Source organism: Perissodus microlepis, chromosome 22 (assembly GCF_051167445.1).
Source record: "Perissodus microlepis isolate ML-2025 ecotype Zambia chromosome 22, ASM5116744v1, whole genome shotgun sequence".
Classification (NCBI taxonomy): Eukaryota; Metazoa; Chordata; class Actinopteri; order Cichliformes; family Cichlidae; genus Perissodus; species Perissodus microlepis.
The window spans coordinates 11,982,335-12,007,214 of NC_140481.1; the positions used below are offsets into that span (position 1 = coordinate 11,982,335).

Below are 24,880 nucleotides of genomic sequence, written 5' to 3' on the forward strand. Positions count from 1 at the left end.
TTTAGCAAGTGATAGATTTGCAAATGGAAATGGGAAAAACAAATCCAGCACAAAAGCCACCACTGAGATGTTTTCCCTAATTTATTGTTCGTGGGGGTGTGTTGAGATCCCCTGCAAAGTGTAATGGATCTCAATTCACTAATAAATGCATTTCCTCTCAGCATACTCAGTACTGTCTTTATTATCACAGAGGACAGCAAATGCCCCGTTGATGGAGACCTTAGAGGCCCACTGGCATCTCTTGATGTGTCTTTGCTGCCATCTAGTGGCCACAGAGGCTAACGCCGGTGTAATAAAATTTCGGTACTATAGGGGTCACTGTGAGGTCATTTTTCATAGTTTTGCTAGTTTTTAGAGGCCACTTTGGATTAGTGTGGGAGCGAACGTGCTCTTTGCTTAATAACCACTAGATGTCAGTAAGTGACTGTTTGCTTGGTGATCAGGTGCATTATTTGGAAGTGCTCGCTCATCCCTTCTGTTAGCAAAGAAGATGCAGACACCCATTTTTGTGAACAAGCTTGAAAGTCACCAGTGCTTCCTCACTCACTGAATCACATCCATTTACATTTTTTTCTGAGGTTATTTTAGTACAGTGCAAGAAAACAAAACAAAAGGCAAGATGTGAATAAGGGAGGAAGTTGATGAAATGCTTGTGATTACACTCCAGTGTCATTAACTGCTCAGATGCCCCCAAATTTGGGAAGTTTGGTAAATCCTGCCCAACAGGATTTAGAAACTACACGTGTGTATGTGTGTGTTTTTACACTGTTGAGCCTGAGACAGAGAATTTTTCTTCTGCTTCCAGGGGCCAGCACTGGGGGCTGGACAACACCTCTCTTACTCTCTTTGCCCTACTCCCTCCCCACCCTCTTCAACTTGCCATCCATCCTGTGGGCTGTGCACACAGCACCCCCAACCTCCCCTCCTCCTCCTTCTTCTCTGACAGCTTTGCTCCACCAGCTCTGCACTGTGCCGGCCTTGAGAGGAGTAAGGGAGCAGAAAGAGGCACTAGAAGAGAGGATTTGCTGAACCGAGGAGAGACGGACAGGGGAGAGGGACCATGGCTGCTCTCTCTGCCTTGCTGAAGACCTGGGTTATTCTGCAGACTTTGTGCCTGGTTTTGGCTCAAGTGGTGAGTGGCACAGAGGAGCTCAAAACCTGATTCAGGTTCAGGGGGTAAGGGCCCTCGGTAAGGGTCCAGTCGGCTATGGATATCTTGAGGTGATCTTGTAGGTTTCGTGCCATCTTGGGCTGGATGAAGGGATTAAATAACCACAGCATGGAAGCAAGGATATAAGTGTGATGAGTACCCAGCTTTATAGAATGAATGTAGAAGAAAATGATTTTCAGGGGTGGAAGCTATCTTGTGGATCTTTCATGGATCACCCTTATCGTACATGGACTCTTAGGTCTTTCTAACCACGGCGCCCCCTCTTTTTTAAGGCACGGATTCATCATTACCTAGGCTACCTTTACAGGGGCCAAGAGGAGCACTATTTAACCAAGAATGATGGGATTTATTTTTTCAGTTTTTGGGGGGTCAAATCTTTGCAGCCATGCCAGATTTAAGAAAAAAAAAAAGTCAGTGTGCACTGACACCGACACACAAACTTTGTCCACTGAGCGTGAAAGCTGTTATTCAAACAGACACCTACACGTTATCTTCTGGACTTACAGGAGTTTTCGCTTTCAAGGATCATTGTGTGTTTTGTTTTGGGGGTTTTAACACCTGAAGAATTCAAAGTTGGATTTATTCTTTTATCACTTGATGGACTGACCCTTGCAATAAAATGTTGTTCAAGACAGGCAGTAGGATGGAGAAGGAGGGGGGTGGGTTGGGTGGGGGTAAACAGTGCCAGTCTTTTAGCCCTTCCTCCCACATTCCTCCTCGATCCTTTGTGTTTACCTCCTCAAAGATGCCAGTTTTATCATGTTATTTTTGTTGCAATGCTCCATGTTAAACTCACTCGGCTTTCAGAGTTGCCCACCTTAACCTGGAGTAACCACTCCGGTATTTGGTTCTATGATGGAGGGTTAGGTTATATTTCCTTATTTGGGAAAATAAAACATACAACAAATGTGTTTTCATTTTTTTAAAAATCCATGAAAATTAATATCCACTACGATATTACAATATATATTTAACATCTGTTAGTTATATATTCCACAATGATACTGCATCCTGATTGTTGCTACAGGCTACTGCACAGAGTGAATTAATAAATGTTGCTGTTTGACCTTTTTTCCTCTCTGTCTGTGTTTCAGAGGGGTCCACCTGGACCTCCGGGCCCGCCAGGCCCACCCGGCCCCTCTGGCACTCCTGGGTCAGATGGCATTGATGTGAGTATCCACACAGGTTTGCCAAATAGGTTTTCCCACAAAGCTCCTCATTGTACTGGAGAAATACCAAATCAGGAGGTGCGGCGCAGTACTGAAGTCATACCAGCAGAGAGCGCTGCAAATGAAAACACCGGCACAAAAGAGCTCTGTTCCCAGCAGAGAGAGGGGTCTTTGAGAAGAGATCCTTGCCTCAGACCCGAGTTTGGGTCACAGTAACGTGATATGTGCGAGTTACTCAAAGGGTTAACAACAGGCAAAGTTGTGTAAATGTGTTGGAAACAGAAGCTGCTGTAGAGCAGTGTGGAGATAGCATGCTTTATGGCTCAATACCAAATCAAATGTAAAAAGTCTCTTTTTTTATTAGCATTTTAGCCAAAAAACTATTTTTAAAAAGCTCTTTATCTATCAATAAACGGTGTCAGTCTAGCATGTTATTAAACCTGTCACTCTCAAAGCCTGATAGAAAATGCAGCCAGTGTAGACACACTTCAGAGTCCATCTAAAGATTGCTTATAATGTCAACACTGGAGCAACTGATTAACATCTGCCGGTGCGCCTCTCTGTGCTCAGTACAATATATATTTATGTGGCACATTTTTCTCATGCTATCTCGTGAAATTTGCGACGTGATAAATCTTCCTAAATTAATTTCTATGAGGTGATGCGTAGCAATGAAAGGCATTTAGGTGATGAATATGATACAGTTGTGAACACAAAGGTGTAACCATGGTGTGTACTGTATGTTTAGTTGGGTTAACACATGCCCTTTGTCTATCTGCAGGGAGAGAAAGGGCGTCCCGGGTCACCTGGCTCACCAGTAAGTCTATACTGTCACGGTGCCAGTTTAATTTTGCAGCAACTTTAACTTGTGATTTACTTGAACACGGTTTTCACGGTGTGGTTTTTGCTGTAGGGGCAAAAGGGAGAGCCAGGAGAGGCAGGTCCTGACGGATCACCCGGGGAGAATGGCATTGATGTAAGTAAACTGTGTGCAAGAGAGAATGAAAAAGGAGAAAAAGTTTTAAAAATATTGCTTCCAGATTTTGAACTTCAATTTTGAAACGTATTTTCACAAGTTTTACAGCTTTTCCTTCAGACAAACACCTCCTCCATGGCCATTCATACGATGCCAAAGTAATTAAATTATAGATTTCTGTAATTTTGTGCATTTACTTGTTACAACTCAAGGCCAAAGAGTCATGCTGACAGGGTTTTTTCATTTACTACAGCAGCGTTTCTTTATCATGAAGAAAAAATGAGACATACTGCTGAAATTGTGCTTCTTTTTCATATATTAAGATATCCATTGATTAAATGTGTAGTTACATTTCTCTACATTGACAGAAAGAGTAGCTTCACTGATCCGGCCCATGTAAGACCAAAACGGGTTGTTTGTGGCCTGTGATGTAAAATAAGTTTAACATCCCTGCACTAGAGGCTCAGTCTTGTTTGTTGTCCTATATCCTGGATGATCTTTACAACATGCTATGTTTGTGATAGCACAGTCTGAGCACCCAGAGGTCAGTGTTTTGTAGCCAGGATATCAGGTTCAAAGCTACTACCAGAAGTTTTAGGACTACATTTCACAAACTCAATCCCTCTTCTTTGCTTTTAATATGTTTACCTCCATGCAACCACATCACGCTAAAATATGACTAGATAATAAAATACGCACTACAAGTGGTCTGTAAAAAGAAACCAGAAAGCTTGATTTTGTTGTACCTCACAGATTATTCATTTTTTTATCCAGGTATCTGTTTTAACAGTGCTGAAAGGGGCTGGTTAATATTATTATTTTTTTCCTACATATTTACACCAGGTTTTTCCCCAGCTTTCCACAGAGAACATGAAACCTATCGAGAGTGGAGTTTGTCCAATTGTTATTGGAATAGATCAGTTTACATAAGAGCTTAGAATATTAGTAGGTGTTGATGACGTTAATCTGGTCTATATACTACACGTTACTTGTTTTGCTCATGTATGTTTGTTTTAACTATAAAATAAGAGGCATATTATTATGGCATTGCAAGTCTTAACTACTGCCACTGTGCAGAGACAGAGACTCGTACATAACTGTGTCCTAGCTTTTTCAATGTGAGTTGCTGCTTCAGACGGAACTTGAGCATCAGTGCCAAACGGTCACATGCTAACAGAAGTACAAACACACACACACACACAAACACACAAAGCCAGGCATTCCTCAGAGGTTAAGCCAGTAATCTGCCCCGGAATCTCAGTCTCAGGTTTGTTTCCCAATTACTTACCTGAACCAAGTCAACTTTGATTAAATGTGAGGTTAACCCTCCTGTGATGTTAATTATGTTTCATTTGTGACAGTTTTCAGTATATACTGCATAGCACATCTACCCGATTTCATTTCTTTCTGTTTGCCTCCAGGGTTTGATTGGAGCAAAGGGTGACCGAGGTCCTATCGGGAGACCTGGACCAAAGGCAAGTGTCTAAACCTTAACCTAAAAAGATTATTAGTGCAAAATCACAATTGTGCTGCTGTTCTGTGTGAAATCTGTTTGTGCTGCTGGTGGAATACTCTCAAAGGTTCAGATTTATAGAAATATAAAATCTCTGGGTAATGTTCCCTATGCCCTGTCACTGTGATGTTGAGAATGACGTCGAACTCCTGCTTGCAGGGGAAAGCGTGAGAATCGCTGTGTTGTTAAGGACTTTCTTTCATTCATCCTGGTGTGCTGTTTTCATTTCACAACGATATTGTCATTGTCATCTATATGTGTAATATTACCACAGTTAACCATCACAGATATGTTACTGATTTCTGTTGTTTGCAGGGTCAACCAGGTCCAACTGGTGAGCCCGGAACTCCTGTGAGTAAATACATTTTTAACTGTCACTTTTTTTGGTTTTTGCAAACATTTTAAAAGAACTTAATATACAAAATGTCAACTCTAGTTTTCTGACAACTGCAGTTACAATGTAGCATCATAAACTGTACACAACAAACAGACACCATCACTTATTTCTTTGCATTTTACAACCCTGAGGTCTTGACTTTCCCATCCTATGAAACCATTTCTCCTTTTTGTTTTAGACAGAGTGTAGCAGATAGGGACTCATGACTCGGTGTAGTTAACAGGTGCATTTCTAATTCACTTTGGGAAAACAGAATGCTAATTCCAGGTATTAAGACACAGCCTATTCAAAGAGAAACTGAATAGCTTACCCCTTGAAGCTTATTTATATTGCTGTGGGAAATCTTTGTAAAGCAGATATAATCTGCTTAAGTGGCCATTGCCAGCTTGCAACATTGGGCATTATATATTAATTAACTTGTGGTCACATCTTGGTGTTTTTTTCCCCCTTCATGGGTTCCCGATCTTTGTTGTGGTTGTCGGGTTTTTCCGATTCTTCACATTGATTCCAATAATTTTAGCAATCTCCCTTTAGGATTTGTTTACATCTGTAATTCCGCATATGGAGGCTATGATCATCATCTAATAATGAGGAAAATTATTATTATACTCTCACTGATTCATTCAGAAAATGTGTTGAAAAAGCAGCCAGAAATGCACAGGAGGAATCGACGAGGCCACAACAGTGGTTGCAGATTATGTTGCAGATTATGTCACAGAAATATTTAACAGTCCACGAGGGCTGGCTTGCTTTAAGTGGTCGTGTGAGAAACTGCAGTTTTTGGCACTAAAGATTTTCAGCCTTCAGAGGTTGCTCTCCACTAGTTATATGCAAAGCCAAAAGGCTTTTCAGGTGGCTCCTATATATCATTCATTTCATTTTTTTCTGTTCAGTTACTCTGAGTGATGAATAAGTGATACCCAGTATTTAATATGTATTATGATTGGCACCATTCGAAACACTACCCAGTGATGGAAAGGAAACAACTCATCTCTTATATTATTTTATGAGGCAGCCATGCAATTTACTGCCAGGGACCTTCAGTCAAAATGTTTAGATAACACTTTTTTCTAATATCTCTATTTAATCTGTTATGCATGTATTCGAGAGACGTGCAATATCTGGCTTTCTAACTGATTTCTAACAGCTTACTGGATCTTGTTGTTGTAGATCCAGTAAGCAGTTTGAAACCTAGAAATTCCCCGAGAACATAACTATCAGATAGAGATTAGAATAGTTTCATAATATACAAGTACATTCATGTAAGGCTGTATTGAAGTTCAGTGCTTGAGTAACTGTGCTCTCTGTATATTAATATAACATGATGCATGACTAATTGGCTAACATTATCTCATAGGGCTCTCGGGATACTTAAGAAATGAGTTATGACTGACTGAATTAGGCATTCTTTTCGAGCCTGCTCAGTTCTCTAACAAACATATTGGAACACAGCTGGTTTTTTAAGGCAACCTCCTTAGTGCCTTTTAGGTCACGCATGAATGCCTGACCAGCTGTGCCTCAATTTGGGTTCAGTTTATCCAAATGTGCTGTAAGATTTCTGCAGCTGACATGAGCCTGATGCAATCCTTAATAAAGGAGTCACACTCCATATTGTCATTAGATTCAGCCATTCCACACAAGCGATCATGAAGCATCAGCTGTAGCAGTCTTTCGCCACTAGGTGGTGCTCGATGTCCATCTATTGCACATCTTTGTAAGTCCAGAGTCATTCAATGTCATGCTTGAGCACAACACTATTAGTTAATCCGTTATTTAGCGTTAACAGGCGTACTGTCTGGGGGCTGTGCTGTACACCCAGCTGTCTTACGCTCCACAGACAGGAGATCCAGCCCTATGGGCTGTTCTTCCTCCAAGAAGGCTTACTTACTTAATTACTTTGTTTATAATTAATTCCAAGCAAAAGACACAGCAAACACAGACTGATTGTGTTCTGTGTCTTTGTTCCTGAGCGCTATTTAACCTGCACTGACACTGTACACATGCATTACTGAATTCCTGCATTTGTTTTTAATTGGCTTTTGGAAACATTAATTGATACTCTGATGGATTGGTTCCACTTGTTACACAGTAATTTAACCCCTTGTCACTTTTGTCCACACAGGGACCTGGCCTTCCAGGACTGGCTGTAAGTAGCTTCTCTGGTATTGTGCAGTTATGCCTTCAACTCTTTAAAGTGTGGCAATAATTTGTCTCTGGTGGGATAAGTACATATCATTTTGTTTGTCACGCTCACTAACATAACTGTCCTGTATAGGGTATTCCAGGGCCAATTGGTCTCCCTGGTGAGATCGGACCAACTGGACCAAAGGTAACAAAACTCCAGCTTCGGTTTATTATGGGGGCCTTTGTAACTTCTCAGAAGCTCTTAGTCACAATTTCTTTCTCTCCTCACAAACATTTAGGGTATCCTTGGACCACCGGGACCTCCAGGACTTCCTGGACCTCCGGGCAAGCCGGTAATTGCGAGGAAAAATCGTATGAATTGTCATCTTTCTTTCTGACTCTATGTCACAAAGATCCTCGAGCTAAACACAAAACCACCTTTTGAAAAGCCTGTTTTAAAAAAAACCCATACACTAGTGTATCATATGTAGGTTTCCTTGTTATTGTAGATCAATTAAGCAATTAGAAATCTGGAAAGATAGCATAAGCAACAACCATTAACTGAAGCATTGCTTCAGTCAGCAATCTCAGCATGTCAGCTGGTCTCAGTGCCTGCCACATCAGCTGATGCTCACCTGTGCATCCTATTAGCAAGTCTGATGTAGGGCATGCTATTTAAGCTGCTCCAACCGGCATAACGTTGATGCTGCTTCTGCAAGCCGCATTGGGCCTAACATCTACTTCTACAATAGTGCCTCTATTTTATGCTATTTTCTGACTTATTCAGCGTCACGTTCTCTATTGTTGGTGTCTGCTCTGGTCTTGCTGCTACGCTATATGCTGTTAGGCCTCCTTAGCATGTGTGGTGAGGTTCCAAATATAAATAGTGCAGATGGAACAAAGATAAAAAACATTCTCTTTAAGCTGATATTAGTAAATGTTACATTAACATAAAAAATAATACCTGTTTGAACATGAATTATTTTATAAATGTATTATTTACTTGCAGAACAGTTCATAGCGCTCTAGAGGACAAACATTCACAACGCCACTGCCTCATCCCAATTCCATTACACATAAGCACTAAAGCGCTGCTTGAATGTACTCAAAGTTAATCCACAGAAAGGATGTCACAGTAAACAATACATGAAGGCACTGAGACTGGTGAGATCGGCTGTAAAAACATAATAAATAAGCTACCGGGAGTTCATTAGGCTTAATCAGGCGTACATTTTCATCAGTCTAATTGTTGCTGACTGAAATGACTGAATGGGATCACAGGCAAGGACATACTGCTGATGCCATGCTTAATGCGTGCTCTATCCAGCACACAGTTAATGTTGGCGTGTGTGTTTTTAATGCGCCGAATGGTAACAAAACACCAAGCGCAGCCAGAGATGACTGCTGCTTGAACAAGTCCCAACAGACACTAAGTGGTGATGCACTAAAAACAGTTTTAAGAAGTATGCTTTTAAGTCATTTTCCAGCGGCGTATGAACTCTCCTGTGTGCATCTCTCTGATTCCAAGAAGGGGAGGGCGGTGCTTCATTGAGAGTGATGTTCCCAGCCCAGGGGAGTGTATTTGTTTAGCTTTAGTGCTGTCCTAGGGTAAATAAACCCCCATTAGATCAGTGGGCTGTCTCATCTGGCTGTTGCAGAAATACATCAGCACCTGTAGAGATACTTTAACTTTCTAACTCAATCTATAAACAGAGAGGGGGGAAAATGGAGGGAGAAATAGATGGAGTGAAAGAGGGAGAGAGTGCTGGCTCAGCTTGGGAGGGTGGTAGACGCAACTGACTGCCAACTGTGACTGGGTGACTTTGCTCATCCATGTATCTGTCTGTCTGCTTAGGGTCCTCCAGGCAAGTTTATTGTTGGAGAAGAGGGTAGTGCAGATTTCGAGGTAAGATCTAAAGATTCCTCCTCTCTTGCAAATCTATTCTGACACAACTTCACATTTCATAACCCATACACTGCATATTCTTCTCACTATCTTTTCCCAGTGTCCTCTCAACTGCCCAGCAGGACCTAAAGGCCCACAGGGACTGCAGGGAGTCAAGGTGAGTAATCTGTCTGTTTCAGGCATCAGTGATCGTTTCGCATTACCAAATTATTATGACACCATCCTGCCTAATTGTTTCCCCTCTAGGGACACAAAGGACGTGCCGGTGCTCTCGGAGATCCTGGCAGCATTGGAAGACCGGTGAGCTGCTACAATCTCCGCTTGAGAGGATATGCACGTGCACTCAGACACCCATACGTGTACATGCCGTACAGTTGCTTTTGCACACTCACCCACCGTACAGGACCAAGGGGAGGCGAGGATTAGCTCTAATGAAGCCCCCTGAGGCACATGACTGGCATTAATCTGGCTGCGATTAGTCAGGCCTGGCCCTGGCTCTGGAGTCAGCACGCAGCAAGCCAGATGAAAGGGGTGGTGATGAGCCAGGTACATGAAGAGTTGGATGAGAGAGTCAGGGTTAGCGCGGGCCTCTCACCTCGCTGTATTAAGCAGAGCTAATGAGCATACTGTGGGCTCCAAGGGAGCGGCTAGCCAAGCCCCAGGAATTAGCCTCTGATCTTCCCACACAAGGAGCTTTCTGGCAGCGCTTGCTTTAGATGCTCAAAACACTCAACGCATCAAGCAAGCGCTCCTCCGAAGCCAACCAGTATTTGTTGCTCTCTTTTCTTCTAAAACACAATGAAAGCTGTTTACATCCTCACCAGTTGTTTAAATGGACACCAACAGGGTTTGCTGTATCACTGATGCCCACGTGATGCCAAAGATGGAGTAAGACTATCAGATTTATCTTTAAAGTGCGAAAAAAACAACAACAAGAACTTGAACCTGCTGAGGATGGCGAGCAAGATTCTGGAAACCCAGCAAAAATAATATTTCTTTATTGGCATATAAACAAATGGTTTGAAGTGTCCAGTTCAGGGGTCACATCATTCAAAGGGCAGGCTAATAGACTGCTCAGGCTAAACTGAGTGTTGATGAAAAGTGTGTAACTTCAGCAGGGAAACAATTAGGCCAGCTTAGCTTATTGTTGAGCTGAGCATCTAGCTGGGCACTAGAGTTCCTAAATCCTCCCAGTAACGCGAAAATCTCCCTGATTATGTTTGTTTAATCCGTGGCCTTCTGGATGTGCAAAAACAAGTCGTGCTTTCGGGGAGTAACAATTGGCGCTTTGACTATTATTCCCGGTTTGCCCAAGATTTCAGTCTTTATGCTAAGCTTATCCCGACTTATCCCGGCACAAGAGTGCCATCGAGCCTTCGTTTCCACCCCTTTAACAGTCTTGGTAAACCCATTATGCGCTGATTGAACTGCTTCAGGTGCTGAAGACCACCAGAGGATGGTGTGAGCAGGCTGCAGATCATCGATAGGCCTCAAAACCACTCACACACCAAACATGCAAACATCAGAAACAGGTTTCAATGAGATTTTTTGGTAAATGTTTGCAAGTCAAACATATAGAGACAAAACTAAATGAAATCTGTGGCTTGATTAAACGTTTTTCAAGGTTTCACAATTGCTTCCAGGCACATATGCTACAGGGCGAAGCACATACTTATTATTATTAATAATCTTTTTTTTTGTTCTTCATCAGGGCCCCAAGGGAGAAGTTGGCATCTCTGGGGAGCAGGGCATCCCAGGACCTTCAGTATGATGATAATTGAATATTTATAATTTTCATATTATAATCTACATAGTATCATCTCAAATAGCCATTTCTTGTGGACAACGGTGTCTGTCTTACCATAGTTTGCCTCTCTTCTAAGGGTCCCATGGGTCTGAGTGGTTATCCAGGAATGATGGGTCCCAAAGGAGAACCAGTGAGTACTACACTCAGTTTATCACATATAAAAAGCATATTGGCTTTTTGTTTTTCTCCCTCTTTCTCTCTCTCTGAGTACTGCTCTCATTCTTAGATGAGCACCAAGGAGGCACAGCCAGACTTGCCCCCACTCTACAAACATCATCCATTACCAGCAATGGGGACATATGGAAATGATGCTAACACAAATCTCTCTCCCTCTCTAATGAGTTGGGGTTGTCTGGGTCCACGGTGCCTCCATCTGTAGTTAATGATCCGCTGTAGCCATCCGTCTTACTGTTAACATTAGCCACGTTAGCCAAGTTAGCACCCCGGCTTAGTGCCAAAGCAAGAGTGCCTGGCTCTCTGTGTAGCTCCCATTAAAGAAGTGAGTTAAGCTCTAATTATCCCTTTATCACAATGAGTGGTAGGCTACCGCGACTTAGCTCCCCCTCTGATCCGAACAGATTGATGGCACTTTGTTGTTTTCCCTCAGGGCCCTGGTGGGTACAAGGGCATCGGCGGACCAGTAGGACCTCCTGGGCCACCTGTAAGAACGCACACACTTAAAGACACACAAATACAAATTCAGCTACTCATATAAAGAGGTATATTCACACATTGAATGCACTAAGGCAACTGTGAGTCTGCTCTTTTCTTTTCAGGGTGAAGAAGGACCTCGTGGACCACCTGGAGAGCCAGGCGATAAAGGAGACAAAGTGGGTGACTCTTGTAGTGGTTTCCCTGAAAGTTTTTTTTTTTTTTTTTGTCAAGGCAGTGGTGTGTGTAAAAAAAAAAGAAGCTATTTCAGAGCTTGAATGGAGGCAGCGATACTGATGTGCACTGTGGCTCTACTGAGGCTGATTTCTTTATCTTCTGCAGGGCAGCCGAGGTATCCAGGGCCCACAGGGTGCAGTTGGCAAAAAGGGAGAGAATGTGAGTGAACGCACTTTTGTTTTTTCAGGCCACAGTTGTGGAGGTGCTTGGCAAGGTGTGCCAAATAAAGTCCACTGACTCATCTGCCTGCTTTTTCAGGGTCTGCCGGGTATTGATGGAAAAGATGGCACACCTGGCATTCCTGGAATCAAGGTAAGTGTGTGCCAGCAGTGATAATGATGAGTAACTTCAATCGGAGGTGAAAAAAACAAAAACATTAATTTATTCTTCTTCTGCTCTCATTTATGCAGGGTGGCCCCGGTCAGGCCGGGATGCCCGGTCCTCCTGGTCCTCAGGGAGCAGCGGTGAGTGATCATTCGTCGGAGAACTGTTCGACAACGCCGCCAAAAAAAAAGCACATGCAAATAAACAGTCATTGTCACTCAGACCACGTAGAAGGGCAATCTGTTCTTCTCTTGAATTCAACAAAGCCAGAACACAGACAAGGGAAACCAGCTTGAAGCGGTGTGTAAAATTTCGGCGTGTTTTGTTTTCTGGGCAGTCATCCAGGTTAACAGTGACCCCGTGACCCATGCTGCTTTAGAATAAAAAGCACCTTGAAAATAGCATTCTCTCTTCAACCGCAAGCAATTTATCACAATCAGACCAGTGGGTAGACATAAGTGTGTGTTTGTGCGCGCGCCGTTCTGACTAACGGGTAATGGAGCATGAGATGTGCACTGCATGAGATGCTGCGCGGTCACTGCAGTGACACTAACACTCCCTAAAACTCATACACTGCAACTTAGCCTGCTTTATGTCAAACTGTGATACAGCAACCACACACACACACACATAAAATCACTGCAAGGTCTACAACTGTGGCAATCACACCACATGCCTATTTTTATCATTATCATTATATCAAACTGCATTATTACCGCCAACTGCCGACGCCTATGTAGCCATGTGCATTTCACGCTTGCGTTCCTGAAACGTGTCTGATGTGCAGATATGTAGCTTTGATTAGGACTGTTTTCAGCATTGTTTATTCCATCTTCAGGGATTACCCGGCAGCCCAGGAGCTAAAGGTGGACCTGGAGCAAAGGTATGCCTTCTACATGTTCATACTGCAAGTTTCAGATAATGCAGCCTGGGGTATGTACATGAATTCCCTGTGAGCCAAAGCTTAGGCTTCAGACTCCTCTAAACACCAAGTTTCCAGACAGTGCTTCCACTCTCGTCTCCATATGTCAGTGAGAGTGGATATTGCTAACATTGCCATTTTAGACACACATCTTTTGTCTGAGAGTAAAGGGAGGGGAACTACAACAACTTGTTTCAGGCTCTGGATGAACTAAGAAGATTTAACCCCCCCCGCTCTATGTTGGACTGTGAATCGTGTACATTTTCTCTAATAGAGTCCATGAAAAAAAATGATGTGGAAATGAGCATAACAGGTTTTCATGTTCTTGTAATGTGTGCCTTTCTTTTATAATATTCTTTTTCTAGGGGGAACTTGGACCTAGAGGTCATGTCGGCTTGCCTGGGCCCTCTGGACCTTTGGTAAATATATGATTGTTTCTCTTCTTTGTGGTCAACTTGAATTTCAGGGTTTTTTTAATATAGCACCAAATCGCAACAACAGGCACCTCAACAGTCTTTATATTGTAATATAAAGACTGTGGTAATAGATAACAATCAGATGACTCCCTATGAGCAAGCGCTTGGCAACAGAGGGAATGAAAAACTCCCATTTAACAGGACAAAATCTCCAGCGGAACCAGAAGAGGTCATGTGGGCCCTTATGTCTTTGAGACATTTATTTAGTGTTTAATATGCACACTGAGGGATATATCCTGGGTGATATTCCTCAAAGTGTTACTGGAGGGCAAAGTAATGCCATCCAGAGTAAGTATCTGGTTAGTGTCTACCCAGATGCTTACTCTGGATGGTATTCATAGCAAAGTAGAAAAAACGTTAAAAGCTATAGCATATAGTAAATAATTGTACTTTCTCACTTTCTCAGGGTGAGCCTGGTATTCCTGGTGAGCCTGGTATGCAAGGAATCCCTGGACCTAAGGTACAAACCTGAATATCACAATAAAACACTAGCGGCAGCTGCTGCTTACTCACCTCACCTGATGTCCGCAGGGCGACAGAGGGGAGCGAGGACCAGTTGGGCCACAGGGAGCAGCCGGCAAGCCTGTAAGCTGCACTGTGTCTTTTTCAGACTTCATAACACGCACTTTACTTGAAACACATCATGCAGCAGAGCTTCTGTTTTCCCCTCACAGGGAAGCAAAGGAGAGAGAGGGCCCATCGGTGTGCCTGGTGCCCAGGGTCTCAGTGGAACAAAGGGAGACAAGGTCTGTGGACTTTGTGATAATGCAGTTACACAAAGCTGCATATTGGGGGCAGTGTTTACTCACTAATAGAACGCGAACCCCCCACAGTGAAACCCTTGAATGAGTGAAGCAATATAAATAATAATCTAGGCATAATCATGTTCCTTGTTTTAGAAATGAGGCAACATCTTTCTTAGTTTGTGGTCTCTGGTGTCGCTGGTTTCAATCAGTACTGAATCCTTGTTTTTCTGAGGATAATCCAGTTTACATTTGTCCACATTTACATTTACTCCGTCTCTCCTGCCAGGGCTTCCAAGGAAAAGTCGGGTCAAAGGGGGGCATTGTGAGTAGCACTTCTTTTAAACTGCACCACTGGCTCCGTACTTAAGAATACTTTCAAGAACCTTTTTCATTCCCCTTATTCTTCGTTACCTCTCTGTCGCTTTTAGGGTGACCCCGGAGTCGAGGGATTGGCCGGCGAAAAAGGCGAAAAGGTAAAAACGTGTACATTTGTTCCAGCACAGACTGAAGCTGCTTTAAAGTAGTTGGTGGTTTTTGTTGCCATAAGGACCACAAAAAGTTTCCAAGTTTGAAAAGAAAAAGGAAATAAATAAATGCAACTTTTAGGCTTTAGATAAAAAAAAAAGAAGGTTTAAACATTTGGTTCTGGAGGCATCAAAGCAGAGAGTTATATACAAGAAAATGTTGGAAGCGTTACCAAAGTTAAGAAGAAGAAGAGGATGTCTGTTTTTTTCAAATTTGCATACAAATCCCCATTATAATCCAGATGGCAAATAAGCTATTTACATGACAGTGAGGCAATGATGCACATTTGGGTCTTTGAAGCTGCATTTTTAGATGTTCATTTACAATATTCATCCTTGAATTATTGCTCAGTGAGTGTCTCCGAGGCGCAAATGATGGATGGAAATGATGAATGGGGAAAATGACTTTCTGTCTTTGCTGTGACAGGGTTTGTCTGGCGAACCTGGGCCCAAAGGACAGGTGAGAGTTACAACGAGTAGAAATCTGACTGCAGGGATGGACTTGTTTTGCTTCATTCTTTCCCTACTCATATCCACCTTTGTATAAGTCAACCCTGACCTTTAACTCTGTAACCCAAAGCCTATGGTATTAATTATAAGAGTTAATTCTTATTATTCATGATGTGTTGGGCCTCACTGGGTTGATTCTCTTTTTTCTTCACAGCAAGGAATCAGGGGTGACACTGGACACAATGGACCCACTGGAGATCCTGGCAAACCAGGAGACCAGGGACCACTGGGGCTGCCCGGTTCTAGGGGTCTTAATGGAGAACGAGGAGTACCCGGTATGCCGGGCATTCAGGGACCAGCAGTGAGTCCAGTTCCACTCTTAATCACAGACACATACAGACAGAACACCAATCAGTGTTTAGTCAGTGCTCAGTGTTCTCCTCCTCTCTCCAGGGACGTGATGCATCTGACCAGCATATTGTTGAGGTTGTGCTGAAGATGATGCAGGGTGAGCATCTAGACCTGCTTTAATCTCCTGAGGAAACATCAAAGATCAGTTAATCAAAATGATGATGCCCTCTCTTCCGTTACAGAGAGGCTAGCGGCCGTGGCAGTAAGCGCCAAGAGGGCTGTGCTTGGTGGTGCAGGTGTAATGGGGCCTCCCGGACCCCCTGGACCTCCAGGGGCATCTGGGCCTCAGGGACCACATGGCTTACCTGGTGCCCGCGGCATCCCCGGCATTATTGGAGCACCTGGGCAAATTGGAAACACAGGGCTTAAGGGTAAAACTAAACATTAGTACTTTTGCATATTGGAATATCTGAAGTTTAACTTCTCAGGCATTAAACGTGTTTTTTCTTTCTTTCATCTACCTCAGGAAAAAGAGGTCCAAAGGGAGTGAGAGGTGATCCAGGTAGACCTCACTCAGGTCCACCAGGAGCTCCAGGAATACAAGGTAAGACCTGAAAGCCTTCTAAATGAACCTGTAAGGTAAGATTTTGTGCATATTCCTAGGCAATTCAGTTCAATTTGATTCAATTCAGTTTATTTCATGAAGTTTTAAATCGCAAACACTGTCAGCTCAGGGCACTTTATATTATACGGTTAAAGACCCTCCAATAATACAGAGAAAACCCTGGCAATCAGACAACCCCCCATGAACATGCACTTGGCGACAGTGGGGAGGAAAAACACACTTTTCTAAGGAGTTAAGTTGTGTTAAACTGATGTAAATTAGATGATATCACAGGTTCTGTCAAATCTGTGTAATTCCACCTCCATCATGGCTGGGCCTCAGCAGAATGCCACTAAAAACTGTGCAAATCACATACTACTCACTGTCACTGCAATCTGAGGGCAGAACCACAAAATCTAGTGACATTGCCACCTAAAACTTTCTTATAAAAAGCAAAAAACCCCTTCTTGTTTACAGCATACTCTCATGTTCAAATTTTAAGATGCAAATGGGAGTGCCAGAGGGATGGAGAATTTTTGAATAGTAATATTCTGGTGACTGGGCCAAAAGTCAACACAGCTGCTGCATAAACGTATCTTACAATGGATTCACTTGTGAAATCAAGAAATTTTAAGATTCTGGACAGCCTTTAAAAAAAGTGCAGTGTGCGTGTGACACAGCAATACAATCAAATGCAGTAAAGTCAGAACCTGTGTATGAGCTCAAATGTGTCTCTTCATCCCTTCACATGGATTTTGTTGATCTCTAAAGAAGAAGAGAAGCTTCAGTGGGCATTAAGTCACATGTACATCAACGTGTACTCACAAAGTGTGTCTCAATTGCACTTCGCCTACATTCAACCTAGCTTTTATACCTCAGTCGAGTGTAACAATCTTTTCTTGGGGCACTGTAGTAGTCCTTCCATAAAGTTTTTTTCATGAACACAGATAAGAAGAAGAAGAAGAAGAAAGGTACTGCAAGTAACTGAAGGACCTGGCATTACTGCTCTCTCCACAGGAGAGCTTGCTGAAAGGCATTTTAAAGGCATCATTAACTCCAGTAATTTAACAGATGCTCTTGAATGAGAATGTAATAGGCTTGCAACAGCACACGCTAATTCAAATACAGGGAAACACACTCACACTTCTGTGTGCACACATGCACACAACTTAAATATATGCATGCATACAGTACACACATGTAATCCAAGTCCAGAATGGGGTTTCCAACCCTTAGAATGAAATTTGGTGCAGTTAATCTTTTTGACCCCTCGAAATCAGTTAAATCCCATTTGATGTTAAACTCTGTCACTCTGCAGGCCCCCCCGGTATCGATGGAGTGGCTCGGGACGGTAGGCCCGGAGAGAGAGGACCTCAGGGAACACCTGGAGAGGCCGGTCGCCCCGGTAAGTCGGGTCCGCCGGGTCTCCCGGGATTCTGCGAGGCAGCGATGTGCCTGGCCGCGTCTGCTTACACCTCACCGAGACTACAGGAGGCGGGAACGATCAAAGGACCCAATGTTTAGAGGCCCCGTCTCCCCATAAGCAGATCACAGCACCTGGGAGAGAGGGAGCAAGGCAAGGAAAAATAAAAAGGCGAGAGACCACTCTTCTCAAGCTGGGCAACATCAAGAACGAGAGGTGGGGGGGGGGGCAATAATAGTACATTGACTGCATGTGTAGCCCCCCCCCCCACCGCTCCTTCCTAGAACTGACAACCTGAAGTTTTGACTGGTGGGACATCATGATCTTAATCCTCCACATCACCATGACAACAGCAGCTCACAGCCACCCACATCCGTCTGAAATCTCAAGTGTTTTTTTTGGATGTCGGTGTCAGCGCCGTCCAAATATCCCAGTCCTGCTCAAGCAGTGAAAGAGGAACAGATTTCATATTACATCTCTTTTTTTTTGGTCTCTCACCAACTCAAAGCATCTATGAGCCGAAAGAAGCTAAACCAAATGTGGTGAAGGATGCTTTTTCCTTGTTTGGTCACTTTAAATGTTTTTTTTTTTCCATATGCAATATTTTGTCAGAGGAATGTTTTGAAGTTTTAACACCCTGCCTCTTTTCCAACATCACACCCGTTGCCTTAAACGTGTACCCCGAAAACCTGACTAATAAATGATTGCAGCCCCAGTTTCCACTCAGTACTGTACCGCATTGTAAAATGTAGTCGTTTTCATTTGTAGGCTTGAGTGAGATCCCTGATTTACCTCATGTGTACACTGCCCTCCCTTCCCAATCCCCCGCTTTCAACCCAAGTCTCGTTTTAGAAACTAACGACTAGCTTTATCTCTTCTTCTTGTTGCCTGGCAACAGCATATCCCGATGGGCACTCCCATCTCCCACAATGCAGTGCTGTAAATCTTTGTAAATGTGTGTTGATTATTATGTAGAGGAAAAGGAATGGGTTACGATATGCACCAACAAAAATCCTGTGTTAATGAAATCAGTGAGTAATAAGGAGTTCCTACAGAAATAATGACTCCTCCTCAGAGCAAATCAGTTAACGGTCCTAATGTGCTTTCTGTGCCACTGTCAACTTTCCATGGGAGGTCGGTGCTTTAACGACAACTTATTTTCATCAAAAGAAGCTATTTATTGTTCTTTATATATAATCATCTGTAAAAAAAATAAAATAAAGTTGTTTGCTGGCTGTTCAGGCAATCCCAGACTAATAAAGAGGAACCTTTTCTAAGAGCCAATGTTCTTCTGTATCATGTTGGGAATGGAAAATGATCTATTTCAATTCGTTTTTCTTGATATTTGTCCTCGTTCAAATCTTTAAGAGCACCCATGTATGCATGTAAATAAACTCCCATGCGTCCTAAGCTGCATGCGCTCAGCATCTTTTAATAATCTTGCACTACCGAGGCAAAAAGTTGCCATCATTCAGCACTACTAGACTGCACACGTCAGATTCAAAATTGCTCAAGGGCAGTATTTGCAACTGACAGGTCAGTTGCTTTTGCGATGGCATAGCTTTGTGCCTGGGGAAAAAGATGGCAAGAACTGTGAGAAGCATTCAGGGATGTCTAACATTTTAACATTATGAGTTGGTCTATTTTTGTCTAAAGTCTTAGGAATAATAATTCAACATTATCGACAGTTCAGTATGACGAACCTCAGTTTCTCTATTGAAAGTCTTGTGTTAGATCAAGGTACAGCCTCTAAAGTTAAAAACAAAAAAGCCAACAGAAGTTGCAAACAAGTTCCTCTTGTGGCTGGCTAAAAAAGGACTGAAATCTCCACAGACTTACGTGTTTAAATGCTCAACTTTGTAGCATTATACATAAACCCGATAAAAAACAAAAAGAAAAACAGAACAACTTTTGTCTTTTTTTATATTGTTCTGCTTTGTGTCAACTTGTACCTCAACATGATAGTGTGTGGTGGGTTTTTTTTGTCCATCCAGCTGGATGGTGATGCTGTAGGCTGACAAGTGCTTCAACTCCTGCAGCTGTAGCCATTTAGTGTTTCCTATTGTAGTCTTAATCCACTAATTCGATAACTGAAGTGAACCATTTGGCGCATTTTTAGTGAATTTTCTGACTAATTTGACTTGCTGATAGTATGAACCATCCAACAATTCTATGCTTCACTTCTGCTGAATGACGTTCTAGTATTTTACTAGTTATAATAACAGATGTGTGTCTGTGCGTTGCTATTAGTGTTAGCTGTTAGCTTCTTTTTTTTTTTTTTTTTTTTTTTTACTTCTGGTTGCTTCTGAGCCCAAAACCAACATGGTGGCAAGTGTGTCCAAAAGTGGCGCGCAACGCCACAGTTGCTACAGTACCGTGCAAAAGTCTTGAATGATCCCTCGGTTTGCTTCCATTTTGATCTAAAACAGCCAGACTTTCTGTTTTTTAAGTGGTCTAGTCTATTTCACTTGTTAAGCTACTTAACACTGACCTATAAATATTCGAGCATAAAAAAGACAGCTAACTCAAGCTACTGTATGAACAATATATATTTTGAAGCACCTTATTACTAGCAACCTGTAGCAAATCACATCCATTTTTGTAGTTGAAAAAGGTAAAAAAAAATAAAATAAAAAAATAGCACCATTTGAGATGCATAAAATAGCACATTTGCACCGCTCAGTTCCCAAATAGCTATTAGCCCAAAATTTGGCATATCTCGGCATAGTGTGTTGTGTGTAGTAATAATAATAATAATCTAAGGAAACTGGACAAGCTGAGGTCAAAAGAGCAGGGTCAGGAGAGGAGCAGATGACAAGAGAGGTACAACATTTCTATCAGTAAAATATGGCGCTGTCATGGTTTGAGACTGTATTTCAACCAATGGTGTTGGAGATGGTGTTAAAAATGATAAAGTTATGAATCCATTAAAGGACGAGTTTAATACACCATTGAATACCGTCAGGAAAGCATATGATCGGCATCCGCTTCATTTTTCAGTGTGACAATGATCACAAACACACTGCTATTACAGTAAAGCATATCTGGGACACACACAATGATACTGACCTCCGGAGAGAAGACTACAACTCTGTTTTTGACTCATATCTATTTCCATTTAGGTTTTCACACGTACGTCAAACTTTTATACTGTGTTAAACCCATTTATCTACCACAACCTCCTCCTCCTTCTACAAGTCCTAATCCAACTGGTCAGTGTAATGACAAGTTAAGATAACTACAGCGGGAGAAGACAATTATAAAGAAAAGCAGAACAAAAAGACACCAAACAACTGCACGGAGTCACTGACTGACTACAAACAGTCTGAGTATTCACCTCAGCACAAGGGTTGACAATGATGACCACATGATACCACGCTTTTTTTTGAAAAGCAATTTAATTCAGTTTAACATTCCCCTTGGGTTATTTTGTGGAAAACTAAAGTCTGACCACAGCTTCACAGAGTTCCAGATATAAAAAAACAAAACCAAAAAAATGATACAATAACAGATAAAGCCCCAAAATACAGTAACATGTAGCACTGCAAAAGCACTTTGTGAGGCTTTTTCAGAATATGTTGTTATCCTTATGTGATTGTGAGGGTTTGGTGGTTGTGCTTGGATTACAGTACCTGTGGTAAATGGGCCCAATTGCTGCTCATGTTTTCCGCTTCTTCTTAAATCTGGGCAGAGTGAAGCACACAGATGGCTTTTGCCGCTACTTTGAAGTACAAAATGGAAGGAAATGTTTTAAAGTGGTTGCATTTCCAAACATTATGGCATTAAAAGAGGACACAAAATGAACTTTACCAACATAATTACAAAATCCAATGTGTCTTCTGTGTAAAAGTATTTTTTTTTATAAATAAGCTGTTTTTTTCTGCACACATCATTCCATTTTGAAAGCTTATCGACCTTAAAAAAATTCCCTTTTTTTGGCACTTTTTATTGCTGGATAACCATTGACAATAAAAAAAGACAAGGGGCTAGCCATACTTTTTATCAAAGCATTTGAAAGTGTATAAAAAGCCACCATATATATATATATAAAAAATAAATATATACAAAACAGTCAATCCATCAGATACTCCTTGAATGTAAGTTTTTGACATCTGTTTCTATAGAACTGGAAAACATTTCTTGGGGATTTTCTCTTAAAAGTCAAATTCAAATATGTTTCTTCACACCTCAAGCACCGGGACAGGATATTAGAAATGCATGGGATGCACTCAGAACGGGATTGTGTCAGAAAGGAACACAGATATGAGAGATGGCAGCAGTGCTAACATAATTGTGTGTATTCTCTTCCTACAGATTTACACAAATAAAAGGTATAAAAAAAAGAGTAGAAAAAAAAAGAAAAACAACAGCCGAGACCAGAATCTTAAAGAAAAGAAGAAAAAGAAACTGCAGATTGTGATTCTTGTCACCTCTCCTGGGTTGTTTGAAAATATACAAAAGGAATAAAACACAGCGAGGAGAATGAAAAAAAAAGAGGCAAGACCAAAAATAAGAGCAGGAAATAAAAGCAACGAATTGGCTTTCGTGGGGGAACAACAATGATGCAATAAAAATGTGCTGCCGGTGTATCTTTGCAGGTCTCAGTTCCAGCGAGGCCCTTAGAAAGAAATCGCAGCTGTTTGCTCAGAACTATAGAATAAATCGGTGAGGGTAAATCTAGCTATTCAACAACAAAGGCAGTGCCTATATTCCATCTTGTGGTCAGACTTAATAACTTTGGGTCACGGTGTTTGGCTTTCTTTCTTCTCCTTGTAGTCTTTTTGCTTCAGCCCCCCTGCCCCTTTCCTCCATCCCCTGTAGCCCTTTACCAGGGGCCCTTGACAGATGGGCCCTTGGGGCTGTATTCTACTGGATGGCTCATACAGTCTGCGGGATTACAGCGGCCATCTTTTCCTTTGGAACCCTGTTGTCCAGGAGGGCCTGGGATCCCAGGGACACCCTGCTGGCCAACGGGACCAGGGGGTCCCATCTTACCATAGCCTGGGGGGCCTGGAACACCTTCAGCATGAAAGGAAAAACAGAGAATAATATTCATCATGTCAACACCTCACAGGCTGTTATACAAGCTGAGCAAAGCACATAACTGCCCAGGAGCACAAAACACCCCAGATTTTACCCTGTCTCCTTAAAAAATGTAGATCGGTTTACTAAAGATATTTTTAAAGGTACTTTAAACTGGTTTATAGAAAAACAACAAATTGACAGTACTGTAAAAAGAAGTGCCAGCGAGATAGCATTAGAGTGGCATCAGCTTTGTCAGTAATAGCAAAAAACACGAGTTCCTAAATGCAACGCTATCCCCCTTTAAAGATTTATTGGACGTATAATATTAGAATGTAAAATCCATAAGTACAACACTTCCAAAATAAAAAAGCGTGGATACAAGACGAATGAATTTAATCATCAGTAACATCATCAAATATCATCTGCACGCCATATCAGAAAAATATATAAAACAAGCACACAACACGAAGCATCATCTCGAACAGATGACGTTATTTCCGTGCCCGTTGTCGGGGGAACTTGAATTAAACATGAACGGATATTAAACTCCCACTTTGATCACTTCATGAGTAGCACGGCCCACGCTCAACGTCCTGCTCCATGTAATGTGAGCACAGATGCTAATTTGCTAATTTACACCATGCTAAGTGAACTCCATCATGATTATGGATTCTCAGATGCAAATTTGGCTTGAAAGAATCAGACTGGTGATTTTAATTAAGGCCATTTAAGAACGATGAGAAATTACCTCATCGTGCTGGCAATTTACTAATCAACAGCAAGTTCTAAGGAATTAGCAGCCTTTATGGTATTTCAGCCAGTAGAATAAACATAAAGCGTGCGCAGATGGAAATGCCGTCACACAACGTGAGCAAAGGAAGAAAGAAATCTAATGAGGCAAATAGCTGCCACTGAACTATACGATGAATGATGAATGAGTGGGGTACATTACCCGGTGCTCCAGGAGGGCCTACATCTCCCATCTCTCCAACACCCTTGTCTCCTTTTTCTCCAGGCAGTCCTCGTGGTCCTAGGGCAAGAAAGTAACACATGACCACAACAAAGCTGCTTACTGTCTGCTTATGATAACGTGACATTACTGTCACCCTCACCTGGGAGTCCTTGTCCTCCTGGCCGGCCTTGTCGGCCAATCTGTCCTGGAAGACCGGGGGAACCTGGGGTTCCGGGACTACCTGGAGTTCCATCTTTCCCTGGAGGCCCAGGCCGACCCGGGGACGCCACCATCTCTACTGGCATCTGCATGCGAGACATGTAATAGGCCATTCTCTCTGGGGAGAAGAAGAAAACATTGTGAATAAAAGAAGTCCACAGAGGAAGGAGCAGCTGTTTCCCAAAGGACAAATAGAACCATTCTTGAAACACAGATATGCATCTCATGAGATAATACTACTCTAGTATACAAAGTGTTTTTTTTGCCCACTAAATATTCACACAAAGTGCATTTGCACATGTCCTTACCGTCAAAGATCTTAATGACCTGTTGGCGAATGAAGTTCTTGACTTCATCGTAATTGACAACAGCCTGTTTAAGAAGACAGACAGAGAGGGGGAAAAAAAACCCAAAACAAAAACCAGACGAGCACACATTAATCAAGGTAGATAATTAAAAAATTCATTATTTACAAGAACAGATGGAGCTAGTGAGCGCCTGTGGCCAGTCTCCTCATTTTTCTCACAACCAGCCTGGTTATAGCATGATTTGGAGCTGATTAAATGTTGGAGGAAAGACAAAAAAATAAAACCAAAAACAAAAGTGCAATGAAGCTGCATCTCACGTCATTTCCTGGTGATCCTGGAAGACCAGGGGGGCCGGGGGCACCTGCTGAGCCTGGACTTCCCCTTTCCCCTCTGGGGCCGACTGGGCCAATCATGGGCTGTGCATCCTTGGAACTATATGCTCCTCCACCAGGGGGCCCTGGCCTACCTCTTTCTCCTGGAGGACCCCTCTGGCCAGGAGCCCCTGCCTCACCCTGAGACACAGAGACAAATAAAGGTTATGCACGCCTTTTTACACCTTTATTTAATATTCACTATGTTGATGTGCATGATGGATGTTCTATAAC

General features: G+C 42.3%; 2 protein-coding genes across 4 annotated transcripts in view; one reads left to right on the forward strand and one right to left on the reverse strand.

Annotated features, from left to right (window-relative positions):
• Positions 1–877: 877 nt before the first annotated feature.
• col9a2 (procollagen, type IX, alpha 2) lies at positions 878–19,050 on the forward strand. Its single transcript, XM_084919993.1, has 32 exons — positions 878–1,132; positions 2,266–2,340; positions 3,122–3,157; positions 3,254–3,316; positions 4,738–4,791; positions 5,145–5,180; positions 7,349–7,372; positions 7,502–7,555; positions 7,650–7,703; positions 9,206–9,256; positions 9,357–9,413; positions 9,503–9,556; positions 10,968–11,021; positions 11,140–11,193; positions 11,671–11,724; positions 11,840–11,893; positions 12,057–12,110; positions 12,210–12,263; positions 12,362–12,415; positions 13,114–13,158; positions 13,563–13,616; positions 14,080–14,133; positions 14,205–14,258; positions 14,348–14,419; positions 14,706–14,741; positions 14,848–14,892; positions 15,371–15,403; positions 15,608–15,754; positions 15,847–15,901; positions 15,987–16,175; positions 16,271–16,348; positions 17,667–19,050. Exons 1-32 carry the CDS (start codon positions 1,061–1,063, stop codon positions 17,870–17,872), a joined length of 2,076 nt encoding a protein of 691 aa, XP_084776119.1. The 5' UTR covers positions 878–1,060; the 3' UTR covers positions 17,873–19,050.
• Positions 19,051–20,568: 1,518 nt separating this feature from the next.
• The window catches only part of col16a1 (collagen, type XVI, alpha 1), a 77,714-nt gene continuing 73,402 nt past the window's right edge, over positions 20,569–24,880 (reverse strand). For all 3 annotated transcript variants that reach the window (XM_084919230.1, XM_084919231.1, XM_084919229.1), the window contains 5 exons: positions 24,593–24,787; positions 24,276–24,339; positions 23,909–24,085; positions 23,749–23,826; positions 20,569–22,790 (listed from right to left, as the gene is read on the reverse strand). In XM_084919230.1, coding sequence (XP_084775356.1) covers positions 22,597–22,790; positions 23,749–23,826; positions 23,909–24,085; positions 24,276–24,339; positions 24,593–24,787 — 708 coding nt within the window. In that variant the 3' untranslated portion in view covers positions 20,569–22,596. The remainder of the gene's footprint in view (positions 22,791–23,748; positions 23,827–23,908; positions 24,086–24,275; positions 24,340–24,592; positions 24,788–24,880) is intronic.